This window comes from Lissotriton helveticus, chromosome 10, assembly GCF_964261635.1.
Source record: "Lissotriton helveticus chromosome 10, aLisHel1.1, whole genome shotgun sequence".
Lineage (NCBI taxonomy): Eukaryota > Metazoa > Chordata > Amphibia > Caudata > Salamandridae > Lissotriton > Lissotriton helveticus.
Genome location: NC_136071.1, coordinates 890,874,628 through 890,890,136, shown reverse-complemented (window position 1 = coordinate 890,890,136; position 15,509 = coordinate 890,874,628). Strand labels below are relative to the sequence as shown.

The following is a 15,509-nucleotide window of genomic DNA, read 5'->3' as shown; positions in this document are numbered from 1 at the left end:
AAAGGGGGGGGGGGGATGGTGCAATGAGCTAAAAAACGGTGTTGGATCTAGCCCTGATCTCTTGACTGGGTGAGAGTACTCTGCTTAATTCAGAGACTCTGTCCATCACCACCCCTTGTTGTAAATAATACCAGTATTAAAATAGCATGAAAACTGGTTTAAATTAAACTCACCATTGGGAAAAGGCCTAGAGTGTGGTAGCGCCGCGATATGGTATTTGGCATGGTTTTGTTTCTTAGGTTCTTCAGCTCTTCCTGCGCCTCATGAAGCATTTCCATGCACTCTGCATATTTGTCTTCCAGCTCACGTAACTGAAACACACCAAGAGTCATATGTAAGCAGTGTACCACTAACATACTGAAGTCCAAACTGAACGAGACTGAACAGTCTGATTCAGGCACTTGTGACAACTACATGATAACCACAAGGGATTATGTTTGTTCTGAAACCTGCTAGGGTGAGGCAGTACTCAGAGAGTAGAATTTCTTTAATGTTAAGTGAAATACAAAGTCACACTTCTTCGAAACAATTGCGAAGTTCATAAAAAAGTATACCAAAATAAAAGCAGCAGCATGGAAATGCTATTTTAGAAATGTTTAATATAAAAGGCAACAGCCCAACACTTCCTATGCTGGATGGGCAGTAGATATCAAGCTACTACAAATAGCCATCCACCAAAAATCTAGATATTTCAAATCAGGTGTTCTTGCTAAATTTCAAGCTAGCACCCGAATCACGTTTCATGTCTGGTTATTCTTCATCTCAATTTCACAAAATAAAATTAATAACCAATGAAGTCGGGAGTTCCGAGGGTCAACTTATCACGTGAGACACTAAATATGTAAGCAATGAGTTGCATGAAAATGTATCTGAAATGTTTCCTGCAAATCTAGAATGGAACTGGTCCTTATGGAGCTACGTTGGACACACCCTTATTGAGACAGTCCAGCTATTAGTTGTTTCGTTAAAAAAACTGTAAAAGAATGAACAGGAAAGGCTGGTAAAGCCAAGCCTCGTCCTTGAACCTTTGAATCAAAGTTAAATAAAGGTCTAAAGAAAATCCAGATAATGCTGAGTTTAGAAGTTATTGAGAAGAATCTATCCAGCATGATTATCCTGAGCATTTCTGTTACTTCATAGAATTCCTGACTATTGATTAACATTTGCGGAAATCCACTATTGCTACGAACATAAATACATACCTCCGCTGTGAGCTGCCGCTGAGCATCTTTGGCTGCCCCCAAATGCTGAACAAGTTCTTCATTTTCAACAGCATACTGAAACAAGACAAAACCACTTACTGACCACAGGGCTTTCCCATGTAAACATGAATTTACTGTTATTTCTCCATGTGAATTTCCATTTAGTGTCTATTAGTTTACTGCGGCAGAGAAGAGCAGCTAAAAGGGTACCCAAAATATAATTAACCACAAAAACCTTTCATGTAAACTTTCTTGCCTTGTGTCCACCAAGATAAATTTGTTTTGTTACAGCGTTTTTGTATAGCTCAACATTCAATTATTCTAAAGGCCCTTTGGTGTTTGTTGTGGTAGTAATACAGTGCTGGATGAGCGTACAGGGAGGGTACTAACTCCAGGAGTAGCTTGAGTGAACTTTGCCTCCGCCCTGGTTAGCATCCTCCCACCTCCACACTTCATTAATGTGCAGAGTCGGATGCGGACAGCCTAGTTCACTATTCCTTGACAGGGAATTAATTTTCCACCTCAGGTCTGACAGTCGACTGTGTATTCTTGTTCTGCAGATTTCCCCTGTCTGCTTGTTGCTAATGTCTAGTGATGAGTTGCCCCCACGGAAATCTTCTTGGGAACTGATCTTCTAGCTCACCACTGACTTGTGTGAGTGTCACTGTCATTGGGTTCCTCTGAAGTACCTGCACTGATGATGCGTGATTTTGATTTGCATATGTGCATCTTTCAGAGTTTTGATATCAAGGTGTCAACCACTATAAAACGCTTAAAAAAGCACAGGCCCAGAGTTAGAGTTCTAGATCAATCAACACAAATTCTCCGAAGAAAGAGGTATATTTGATTTTATGTACAACCATATAAGGTTTCTTGGCTTAATTATGGAGGTTTTATGGCACATCTGTTTTGTAGAACAAAGAGGGATTGTTTATTTTTACATTTCAAATTTCATTTGGTTAAACAATTATGAAATCATCAATTATAAATGTATCAAGATAGGTGCAGTTAAACCTATATGAATCCAAATTACTTAAATATGTTTATCTTGATTAAAACATTCCCAATAATGCAACCCCTTCAATTAAACATATGCCTCCAGCACCTCTTCGTTCTCAGGCTCTTCTGTCAGTTTCATTCGTCCCCGGAGCCCTTTTCAGTCTCTTGGTTCCCTTTCTTTCTCTCTGTGATCCTTCTTTGTCTCCGTGCACTGTGCACCATGGTCTGGGCGCCACTTCGTACTTTCAGTGACTTTTTTTTCTTTCTGTACTACCCAAGTCTGTGTACCGCTTCTTTTTATCAGTGTTTCTTCTTTCTCTCTTTGCCACCTTCTATTGGGTGGCCTTCTTGCATTCAGTGTCCATTCATTCTCTTTGCCCTTCTTGCCTTTGAGTACCCATTCGTACTGTTTGTGACCCTTCTTTCTCGGGGCAGTCTGTCTGTAACATAGGTCACCTACCATCACCACTTTCCAAGGAAATTTCCTCATCATTTGGCTCACACGGGTTTTCATGCAACACAGGGTAAAGTGCTCTCATTTTAGCATTGAATGGGGATAAAGGATTACAGGCTTTTAAGTGCTTTATCATATTCATGTCATTTTGTTCTAACGTAAGCTATGTCAGATTCCTCGTTTTAAAAATAGGGTTGAACCTAAGCCCGCCAAGTCCTCCATAAATATCAGTGCATAGCATGATGTTGTGGTGAAGGAGAAGATGAGGGTGCACGGGTACAGCTGTAGGTTAATCTCGATGCAATTTTGGCAGACTGCGCTTTTACTCGACGTATATGCCTGGTCCAGGTAAAAGAGATTGCATGTACAACATGTCTTGAACTCTGTGAACTAAAGTTGCTCAATCAAGTGAGAGTAGTAAGAATCAATGTCTCCTTCCTACTTCTACGGTTCTCTCTTCTCCACCAACGTTACACTTTAAAACTACAACTGTTTAAACTGTGAGTCATCACACATTGGTATTTCCCAAGCTTTTTTGTGATGTGTAAATTTGGAATACGAGAATAGGTGCTCAAGAATAAAGATCCAATATCAGTATTAATGAAGCACACAATTGTTATTTAGGTACTTACATGTTAAATACAACTGTACTGCCTTGAACAATTAAAGTTGTTCACCGTTTACATCTTATGAGTCTTTACTTGCAGCTTACATTAAATTTTAAGGATATCAAAATTAGTAAAGGTCTGTGACTACAGCGGAAGTGGACTTACAGATTTCGCCTTCTTCTGCAGATCCACAATCTGAGATAGCAGGTGGGTGATCTCTTCCTGCTGTCGTGCAGCATCTTCCGTTTTCTTTGATAACTCCTCTGATATTGTTGAAATCTGGATACTTGCTTCCCCTGTGACAAAAAAGGATATATAGTGACATTTGACTTATACAATGAAAGAATGAATGAAGAACATTGACGGAAATAGTAAAAAGAACACAATCTTGGCTTCACAGTAATGTGTGTAATTCTCTAAATTCTAACATGTTAGGATGTGCACTATGATTGCGCATTAGTGCTATGGCATGCAACCTCTAGTTGTGCCATTTGGTAACTTCCTCCTAGGAGACATGGCACACATTTTATAGAATGTCAAAAGCTGATGTAATTTACAAAAAACATGAAACAATAACAAGTGTGGGTAACTTCATATTGTAAAGCTGTGAAGTTAAGAAATTTCGAGGTACTGCTATGTGCTTAGTCAAGAACATGATCCTTTTGTTCACATACGTTTTCCATTTGCACACAAGGATGCAATACTCCACCCACAAGCACCTTCTTCGATGCCCCTACCGACTGCACCCGATCTGAACATGTTCTACAAACCCATGATCGAAACCTCCTTATCTCACACACACACACACACACACACACACACACACACATTTCACTTACTGCAGGAATAGAACATACAACAGAACCATCTACTGACATCTATGCACTTCATTATCTCAGGTATGTGTTTCACTCTCTTGCCATTACTCCTTTAACCACCACCCTTTCCGCAAGTATCAACTTCAATAATCAGCTGTTCTACGATTGAACCCAGGAACGTTTTCAACACTAAACATTTGATCCGTTACGCTCATTAATGTTTTGATTTATTTTAAATGGTTTTTTTAAAAAACATTTTGAGAAACCTTCCTAAAAACTCAAAGAGTGTTGAAAATATAACCAAATGGCTTCAGTGAGAAGACTATCATAGTACTAAGACATATGATGATATGCATTTATAAAACACGACAGAAACCCTGAAAAGGGTGTCCTGCCACTAGGTGGCCACAGTAAGCTTAATGAAAGAGCCAGGGTTTTAACCTCTTACAAAATAGTGTTAAGACAAAAACTTTCATGGCAACAATGTTCATTTCCGTTCATCTTGTAAGGTAGGCAATAAGCATCAACCCAAGTTTGAGGAATGAGCACGAGACTCTCCAGGTATTGAAGAGCTATTGAAAAAAAGAACCTTGTTTGAAGTACAAGATTACTTGACAAAAGGATCTCGAATTGAATTATCAACTTACGGCGAGCCACACTTCTGTGATTAAACTCCACCCATATCTGGGATCAACAAATGGAAATGAACCCGAGTCCTTCTTTGTTTGACTGAATCATTCCTTACCACTTACATTCTGTTCCCATTATTTAAAGCTCCAGCATTTAGATTTTTCTCCCTTCAGAATAAGAACCTTCTCTTGAAAATTTTCCAACACGCCTATTTCTACCACACAGCCCTCTTCGAATCCTCCTAATAGTCAAAATGCAGACACGTCACACAATCGGAGGTCCCTACACTAGGTACTACTGTTATGATCAGAACTTCCTAGTCGCATGCCGGAGATTGACATGCAGCAGACACTCTCAGATGGGAAAGGTCTCAGTATGCCTTATTCGGCATTCTCGGATAAAAAGAGAGCATCAATTGCAGGATGCACCACTTGTGGTGGCTCTCAGAGGGACAGGAGCCATGAAGCAGGATAGTGGACAAGCGCAGGCATGCTCGGCTTATGGGAATGATGAAGCAGCATGTGTAAAGTGTTTGCAAATGTGGAGGATCTAGTGCTGGTTTGGGCAAGGGTGGTGCAAATATGAAACTCAATGCTCAGGAAAGCCCCTCAGACTGCGGACAGGTCTACTTGCAGGCATGGACAAGCAGCGTGTGAAAGCAGACCAGCAGCTTGTGGAAAGTGGTGACAGGCCACACCAAGGTTGAACAGGGCTAGCAGTAGCCATGAGTAAGTTAAATATTACTAGCCAGCCTGGCAAAAAAATCGATTGTAGATTAGGGACAGAAATGCAGATTTCACACAAAATGTAACTCAGTCAAAGCATACTCCTTCTTGGAGAGACAATCAAGGTCTCACAACTACCAACAGAAAATTACCAGTGCCCTTTTGCTGTAAAAATAAACTTATCGCCACATATGGAGTTCACTAGTGTCCAACTACTACCACAGCATTCACCATCATCCTACTATAATGTTTCATTTTCAATCATAAACTAATAACACCCACATCATACTGGTGAACACAGTTGGATGTCTATCAAATACTGAAAACTGACAGAGGCAAAGCTGCCTGCAATATGCCAAACAAAATACATCGTCAGTGGGGCAGGTGCATGTCTAGCATCTAAAATACATCAATGGCGAACAATATTGGAAACTTGGCCACTTACATACCAGAAGCTGTAACCTTCACCCACGAGATTGTAAGGTCTATGTACAAATTACAATATGTCATACCAATTGCCTTTGTCAGTGATGTTCAGGTTACATTATGTATAGACCAGCCTTGTAAATGAAATGAATATAAGCTCTCAGACTTACTTAGTTCCTTAACACAGTCGTTCACAAGCTGCTGTTCTTTTTCTTCATACGTGATGGTTTCAGTTTGCAAATGGCATGCCTGTTCAAAAGGGAATCGCAAAGGTGTTATCCACTGTACTCTACTACCGTGAGGTAGTGAACATGTGCTAAGATCAGAAGGAAAGGAAAGCTAGCAATACATTTAGAAAGTGCCTCTGAAGGATCTAGACCAGCATTGGTACCGGTTTAGCACCCAAATATAGCAATACGCACCAGACAGGGGACCAGTTAACTTCAGTGAAGGGCCTTTTAGCTGTGCAGCAACACTGTGCCATGTTTTAGTAACTTTTGATCCGTTTCAGCTAGAAACCAATATTTTGTTTAAATCCGCAGATTATGCAGCAGATGATTAATTATGTGGCAAATCCATAACTATGCAGAAAGCGCTGTGCCCACAAAATCACATAGATCCAGTGACCACAACTAAACCTCACTTATGGCTATTTTACATTCCTTCCTTCCTTGCATGAGGGGCCAGTGCACACTTGCTGTTGCAGTGCTGCTTTGGACTTTAGAGCAATGGCTCACAGGAGGGAAAAACTGAAGCAGAGAAGACACCTTTGGGCGTCACGGAAACGGCAGGGAGGGGGGTGAGGCAAGATGGGAGCCCATGTTTTTAATAAAGGGAAGAGGAAACAACCCACTTCGCAGGGCAGAAGCTATCAGTAACGAAGCAGGTGCAGCGGCCATGGGGCCCACAGGCCTGATGGACCCACCAGATCACAGTTATGACTGTCCTTCTCTAATAAATTAAAATTAAAAAGGGGGTGGGTGGGATGAATTTTCCTTGGTAGTATTAGGGCTGAAGGCCCCTTAACTGCAAACGGTGGGGGGCGGGTGCAACAAGTGGGAGCTATTTTCTTTTCTTAGGGAGGAGATGTGGTCAATTTGCAAGAATTGCAGACGGTTCAAGTGCCAGCATCAGCACACCATTCTTTGATTCTGGGCAAAGGAATTAATCACGCTGTGCCTAAAAATGAATCTGACATTGTGTAACTGGTGCACAGTATTTGGATGCTGTTGGGAGGCGTTCCCGCTGTGTAAAACTCAAAAAATGGAACAAGAGCCCGTTTCAAGACTGGAGTGATGGTCAGGCATGTTGGGGAATAAGTAAAAGAGGAGAGGCAATGGTTATAATCTGCATATAAACACAAGCGTTCCCCCCTGTTACTTTAAGGCCTAAGAGGAGGGGGAAGGAAATAAATACTAACAGAAAAACCTCTTATCTGGCCTTTCTTATTCCTGAAATGGTAATAACTCTAATCAAAACATTTCCTCACAGCATTGAATCTCAACACAAAAATCGACTTTCTTTTTGGTTTTGTTTATTTATCAAAAATCTTTTTATGTATTTGTTTTTTATTTTCACACTTGTTTTGAATCTATTATATTGACAAACACATTTCTAAATAAAACAAGATCACATTGTTTCAATTGGAAAAAAGACATTCTTTGACTTTTCTTAATAGTGATTTGAATTATAGCAACTCCCAAGTTTACACCATCATTCTTCCATTCTCACCTTTCATTCTACTCATACATACCAACTATCATGCCACACAAACAAATTCACAATAAAAACACATCTGGAGAGGAGTCCTACTGGCTATTTCTGTTTGACTTGGTCATTAAATTCCACAATTCTAAACAAACACTAGTCCAGCAGTTTAATTATGACTAGTTCATCTTTTGGCTTGGTTCCTGAGTAGGGCTCTCAGATGCGTGTCACTGGCCTACGTACGTTTCGGTGAAAACAAATTTGTATCACCTTCTTCAGGACCAAAGTAGTACATTTTTCATCCGTGAGGTGGTCTGGGGGTCTATACGTCTCTCGAAGGGCTGGAGGTATTGATAATCCTCAAGGGTATAGAGCAGTCCAGGCGATTATTAGATACAAAAATGATTCCTTAAGGGATATAACCTTATATTTTAGACATAGATGTTGAAAAACAGGTATGGGGAAGCTTCAATCAATGCTTTTCCTCCATATTATGAGGTTTTGGTAGCTCAGTCTGCAATCTAGTGTAAAACGTTGTCTGATGGTATCTTGATATCGTATTAGTTACTGTTTTTTTCATGGGAAGGTTTAAAACTCCTGAGTGTAGTATTCGCATTTTTCTCCTAGTCTGTCTCGGGTTTCTATTTTTACAACAAGTTTCCAATAACTAGTTCCAGGACTTGTCTGCTGGCAGTTTGCGATGGTACTGGCTTGTTAAAGTGCATTGTAACTTTGTAGTTACACTGCATCTTGTGTGTTTGCACATGTGTAAGTTAGCAGGATGTATTCCTCTTTTCATGTGTATTGAAATCTTCTGCAAACTGACTTTTGAATTCTGCTCACATTTTACAACAATATTTCAACAAAACCTATTTCCAATAGGTGGGTTAATTAAGAACCTACCTTATAGAAAGCCCAACATGAAGCAAATATCTTGTGTTAATTTGTTGAAGTGTTGCAGATTTTCAGTTGGGAGAACCCATGTGTTATTCAACTATGTTAGAGATGGCAGGAGGATGGGTCGGGCTGACTCTAATATATACATGCTGGCAAAGCAGAGCATGCTGTATAAGATTACAATTTAGAAGCGTTTCCATGCAGCAACTTTCTGTAATGCCCCAATTATGGTGCAGTACCAAGGAGAGTAGCAACCCAACCCAGTGGAATAAACCTCGACTCCCGGTTAAACAAGGGAAACTTTCAGAGTATGCCGATGGCAAGAAAGTAGCCGGCTGATGGTGAAAATTTACTTTGTGGTTAAACATTTTTTAACCTGGCTGGCACTCTAAGGACCAATAGAAAGGTCTTACAATTGGTTTTCCAGTAAAGCTTCCATGAGCAACACAATCGTTTTCACTTTTGCGAAACCTTAATGCCTCTTTAGCTTTACTAAGCTTTTGAAGTAATCGCACAAGTTACTACTTGTGTAACAATATATCTGTAAGAGACATTAGTTAGTAATAGATTCCTTACCTTAGAATATCCCCAGGCGTCAGACTGTATCCGGAAAGCTTTGCTAGCAGTACCTCTGCTCGGCAGAAGGTGGCGTTGTGCGGCTCTGCGTCCGTCGCTGGCGTCGTATGCGCTGAGATGATGTCATGGAGACTACTTAGGCGCCACCCATGCGCGCTGACGTCAGTTCAGCACACGACTTTCCGCGCCAGGAACGCAGAGCCATGCCAAAAACTGACCACTGGTGCCAAGAAACTAGGGCCCTGAAAGGGATGTCCTTAACCTTAGAAATCAGGTCGCAGAATGAGGAGAATGGGTGGGGCGGTAAGGAATCTATCACTAACTAATGTCCCTTACAGATATATCGTTACACAAGTAGTAACTTGTGCATCTGAAAGAGACACGTTAGTGATAGATTCCTTACCTTATAATAGATACCCCAGCAATACCAATCCCGGTGGTGGGTCTGCGAACAAGATTACACCAGAAAAACACAGAGAACAGAACGGCCAAAAAAGCCGTCTCTTCGGACTTGACTGACAAGGCAATAATGCTTGGTAAATGTGTGCAACGAGGCCCACGTAGCTGCCTGACAAATGCCCTGCAAGGGAACGCCGCGTCCCAAGGCAGTAGTGGCTGCTGTTGCCCTGGTAGAATCGGCACGCAGCCACACAGGAGGCTCCTTCTTGGCCAACGAGTAACATGCTTTGATGCACAGAACAACCCACCGAGAGATTGTTAGTTTGTGCACCGCCCGACCTTTTTTGGCGCCCACGTAGCCAACAAAGAGCTGGTCATCAACCCGGAACTGTTGTGTGCACTTCAGATAGAACGAGAGTGCACGTTTTGGGTCCAGACGGTGGAGCCTCTCTTCCTCTTTCGAAGGATGCAGAGGTGGAAAGAAGGTGGGCAAAGTGATGGTCTGCCCGATGTGGAAGGGAGTGACAACCTTTGGCAAGAAAGAAGGACGGGTCCTCAAAACCACCTTGTCCGGATGAACAGAAAGGAATGGAGGTTTGGAAGAAAGAGCCTGGAGCTCATTCACTCTTCTGGCAGAGGTGATAGCTACCAGGAAAGCAGTCTTGAGAGTGAGAAGACACAAGGGACAGTTATGAAGGGGCTAGAAGGGAGCGCACATCAGAAATGTCAAGACAAGGTTTAAGTCCCATTGAGGCATGATGAACGGCACAGGAGAAAAAGTGTGTGTAATGCCTTTCAGAAAACCGTTAACAACCAGGGACTTAAAAAGAGAAGGCTGATCTGGAAGTCGTAGAAAGGCAGAGATGGCAGAAAGATAACCTTTGATAGTGCCCAGAGCAGAGCCCTGCTGGGCCAAGGAAAGAAGGAACAAAAGAACTTCGGAAAGAGGGGCAGAAAGGGGATCCATAGACTTTGCTGTGCACCATGCCACAAACTTGTTCCACTTGCAGGCGTATGCCGCTTTTGTGGAGGGACGCCTGGCTGCCAGAATGAAAACACAGACTTTGGGAGGAAGGTCGAAAGCTGTCAACTGTCGCCGCTCAATCTGCACGCATGGAGGTGGAGGCTGGACAGGTTCGGGTGGAGGACCGTCCCCTGCTGCTGCCACAGAAGATCCTCCCGAAGAGGCAGTCAGATCGGGGGATCGGTCGCCATGTTGAGTAGCTCAGGATACCAGTATCTTTGTGCCCAATCCAGAGACACAAGGATAACTTCGGCCCGGTCGCGCCGAATCTTTTTCAGCACTCTGGGCAGAAGTGGTATGAGCGGAAAGCCGTACAACAGACCACAGTTCCACTCGCGAAGAAAAGCGTCGCCGAGCGAATGCCGCCTTGGAAATTTCCATGAGCAGAACTTATGACATTGGGCGTTCTCTTCTGTGGCAAATAGATCTAACCAAGGCTCTCCCCACTGCAGAAAGAGACCTTGTGCCACGTCCGAGTTCAAACGCCATTCGTGATCCATCAGGGACTGGAGGCTGAGTTTGTCCGCCCTGGAGTTCAGAGAACCTGCCAGGTGTTGAACCACCAAGGTAATGTCTTGATGTTCCAGCCATGTCCAGAGGTGCAGAGCCTCCTGACATAGGGTCCACGACCCCACCCCACCTTGTTTGTTGCAATACCACATGGTGGTGGTGTTGTCCGTGAACACCTGCACAACACTTCCCCGGACAGAGGGAAGGAATGCCTTCAGTGCAAGTCGGATCGCCTGAAGCTCCAAAAGGTTGATATGGAGTTGGGACTCCGCCGGAGACCAAAGGCCTCTGATCTCCGCCGCTCCCAAGTGGCCGCCCCATCCCAGGAGGGACGCTTCAGTCACCACTGTGTGCTCCAGTTGGGGAAGGAAGGGGGATCTGCCATTGACCGAATCGCGATTCGTAAGCCACCACTGCAATTGTCATGAAGTGCCCTCTGCGATCAGGACATGATTGGACAGGTTGCCCTGATGCTGTGCCCAATGGAACGTCAGGTCCCACTGCAGAGCCCGCATAGGCCACCTAGCATGTTGCACTAGCAGGAGGCCATCAGGCCCAGGAGCCGGAGGGTCATCCTGACAAACTAGGGATAGAGGCTGAAAGATCAGAATCATAGCCTGAATATCTTGGACTCACTGTTCGGGAGGATAAACTCGAAACCGCGTTGAATCCAGAACCGCTCCGATGAAGGGGAGCTTCTGAGAGGGACTCAGGTGTGACTTCGGCACATTGATGGAGAACCCCAGCAAATGCAGGTCGGCCGTAGTCTGAAGGTGGGTGACAACTGCCTGGAGCGAGCCCGCCTTCAACAACCAGTCATCAAGGTAGGGGAAGAATGACACCCCTGACCGGTGCAGGTGAACTACGAACACCGCTACCACTTTCGTGAACACCCGAGGGGTGCTGGTAAGGCCGAAAGGGAGCAAGGCAAACTGAAAATACTCCTGGCCTACCGTGAACAGCAGGTAACACCGGTGGGCCGGCAGGAGGGGGATGTGAAAATATGCGTCCTGCAAGTGTTGAAAATAGCAATGTGTATGTACATAAGCGGCGTTCATTTGTGTTCACTGTACCTCTTGTCGTAAGCAGAATGGACATTGCAGAACACAGACTGTGTTATCCCGCCAGCATAGACCCATACACGCATATATACAACAGCCATTTTAGGTACCATGGTCGCTCTGTTTTCGATCACCAGCTCCCTTTCCTGACCCTGCAAGCTTCCCCATGCACCCTGATCGCCCCCGCTCTCACATGCACAAGTCATGAGCCCTCCCCTCCCGCATGACTCTGTCTCTGAGAATCGCACCCCGCGCCTGACCAACACCTCCTTTCCCTCCATGAATACCCCTCCTTTGATGACCTCTTCCTCTGAACCTAATTGTCTACATGGACCGCTGGTCATCCCTTAGCCTGAGGATACAGTTTATTGCCCACTACTGTATGCACTCGCCTCTCTTGAAAAGAGCCACTATTGATCATGACTTCCCCACCCCCTGAGATTCGATCAGGAGCACACATTCCAATGGAATCAGCAGAACACTCAGCTGCTTGACAGCCCCCTCCTATTGTATGGAGGATAAGAGCCCCTACTGTAGCCACGTGTTGGAATATCTTCATACTTCACAATGTCTTGATTGTAATAAAGGATGCCTGTGTGCCACAAACCTGTGTATAAAAGGCGAAGCCTCAGAGAAACTTGTTAGAGCACCTCCTGAAGACACTATGAGAGTGTCCGAAATGACATGCTCTCCTCATGAGAAATAAACTCTGTTCTTGTTTTCCTGCCTTCAGCGCCCGTCTCTTTATTTGGTAATTATTCAAGATGAGAAAGAAGAGTCGCCCTGCACCAGCAGCCTGGGCATCAGGTGCGATCTGGGCTGACTTCTCCACAATTGGCGCCCAACGTGGGGCCCATCAGCGACATAAGGTCCGGTAAGAGAGGTCCGGACGATGGGGTGAACATCTAAATGATTGGAGTATACCTGCCTTGAGAGGGCCCTCGTCCGGCTGCCGATTGAATGAACTTCACCGATTCCGAACGGACCTCTCTCAAGTGACCTATTGTCCTGACTGGAATCCCACAGGAATGCTGCGGTAAAAACATGGAGAAAAGAGAACGATCAGGCGCTGGAGAAAGGAAGGCGAAGAACTGTCCACATGGTCCGGTCCGGGTAAGGTTAAGGAGGACGTCTTTACGTCTAATTGGTAGGATGGCTTTATCCATCCGATTGATTGATTGATTATTGATATTGGAAACGGTATTTAGATACTGGTATTGTTCATTGATTGGTTCATTTAGCCTTGGGTGCTACTTGAAGTATTGGTTCTCTCGGAGACATTCTCTGTCTGCAAACAGCGACAGATAGGAACGTCTGTCTCCCTTTGCAGATAGTGAAGGATAGGTAATGCAGACTTTTGTCCCCATTGTAATCCGTCATGCCTATCTTTTCTCCCCATAGATTGTTTGTTAATCGGTTTTTATCGATTATTGCTTTTTGAGATATTCCCTGTCTACAAACGGGGACGAATAGGAATATTCTGTCTCCCTTTGCAGATAGTGAAGGATAGGTAATGCAGACTTTTGTCCCCATTGTAATCCGTCATACCTATTTTTTTCTCCCCATTGATTGATTGTTTGATCGAGCATTGAATTGCTCGAAGTTGGTTCTCTTAAGGATCTTCTCTGCCTACAAACGGGCAAGAATAGGAATATTCTCTCTCCCTTTGCAGATAGTGAAGGGTAGGTAACGCAGGTTTTTGCCCCCATTGTAATCCGTCGTGCCTATTTCATTCCTCATTGATTGATTGTTTGTCCGAACATTGATTGTTCGGAATTGGTTCTTTTTGGAGGTATTCTCTGTTTGCAAATAACATAGAGAAAATGCTCTGTCGAGTCTTTGCAAGTAGTGAAGGGTAGGTAATGCGGACCTTTGTCCCCCGTTGTAATCTGTCATGCCTATCTACTCCCCATTGATTGATAAACCAGTTCCACCCGGACCATTTACTAGAGGTGGGTCATCTGGCCCGACCAGAGGAGCACCCCTAGTGAAAAAAAAAGGACATACGCAATAATAACGAAGTGATCACTATATCCTGTTAACAGAAACTTTAACACAAAAACAAACTAGAAAAGAAAGAAATAGGAAAACGAAATCAGTAGGCCACTGATGGAATTTTTATTAAATAACGAATAAGGAAACGATAACAATACTTAACAACGAAACATATGATTGTCCTAGAAACAAGAAACGTTAGAAATAAGCCCGTAATAAGAAACCTGAAAAATGATAAGAGAAGCCAAGCTTGACATTGCGACGGCCACGAGGCAACGAAGCTTCATCGCCCCTCACTGCTCCAAACATGTCTGTCCCACCGCCTGCCACGCCCCAATAACGGCAACCTGGGAAAGATACAAGTCGGCAGACATCCGCCCCCGTTCTGGAAACTCCCAAAGTGCAACAGGTTTGCGGCTCCGCCCAGGCGGAAGCAACACATGTAGGGCGGGTCCTGCTGCCAGCCGTCGGCCGGAGGTCATCGCATGAGGTGGGCCTGAGGAGAGGCTGGGGCCGACGGGATCCGGCCGCGATAATGGCTACGACAACCCTGGAGAGTTGCAGGGGGGGGAATGTCCATGTCCCCGACCCCCCCTCTCTCAGACAGTCTGGACCAGCGCCCATAAGAGGCGTGGGGGTGGAGGGGCCACTGCACAAATAGCCCGAAGGCGGCGCCACGCGCCAAGGTCTGCCCCACCGGATGAACCAAGAGACCCGTTCCTGGGGCCAGAGCGAAGAACGTCCGGCCGCCATCAACCGGAGGCCCGGCCCGAAACGTGCCAGGCGTCGCCACTTCTTCCATAATGGCTGCGACAACACTGGGGGGGGATGTCTTGCACATGCCTCCGACCCCCCCCCCCCTCGTCCTCATCGCCTGGTCCGGCCATAACAAATGTCAAGCGAGACGCCGTGGGGTGCACCGGGGGGGAGAGGCGGCGCGAACGAGCCTCTCCCACCTCCCCAGGTGGAGGTTCCCCAGCTGCACCCCCAACGCTCCTCGCACCCAGCAAAGGGTTCGTCCACTGTGGCAATGCTGCAACGCCTCGTCCGGCAGGTTGGAGCCCGTCCGCTCATTTGACCCCGCGATTGCCGGTAGCTGCCGAACTCTCAAAATGGCGATCGACCTTGCAAGAGTGGGCCCAGCATGAAGGAATGGCCCGGTTGCTTGCTGATTCCACCATCATAAAAGTTCTCCTCGACCTTGAAGATTCTAGAGGAGCCGCGGGAGTCCCCGACTCCCGCAGAAACCCCCGATGGGGAATGACTGCCATGATTGCCCACGGAACGATGGAAATGTAACCGCAGGACGTCGGCGCTCCCATGCTGTCGCCAGCTTCAGTTTGAATGACTAAAATCCTGCAGACTGCAGTTCGGAACAGTTCCGGTGAAAACCCCAGTATGACCCGGTAGGAAAAGTGTTGCCTCCCTCCCCCTTTTGACTGATGGTTCAGACCACGGATCCTTTCTTTTGCCCTTTA

General features: G+C 45.1%; 1 protein-coding gene across 5 annotated transcripts in view; it reads right to left on the bottom strand.

Moving 5' to 3' along the window:
• The window catches only part of TRAK1 (trafficking kinesin protein 1), a 376,613-nt gene that overhangs the window by 133,599 nt on the left and 227,505 nt on the right, over positions 1-15,509 (bottom strand). For all 5 annotated transcript variants that reach the window (XM_078663533.1, XM_078663532.1, XM_078663534.1 and 2 more), the window contains exons 7-10: positions 6,033-6,111; positions 3,429-3,559; positions 1,203-1,277; positions 174-311 (exon numbers count right to left, since the gene is read on the bottom strand). In XM_078663533.1, the coding sequence (XP_078519659.1) occupies positions 174-311; positions 1,203-1,277; positions 3,429-3,559; positions 6,033-6,111 (423 nt within the window). The remainder of the gene's footprint in view (positions 1-173; positions 312-1,202; positions 1,278-3,428; positions 3,560-6,032; positions 6,112-15,509) is intronic.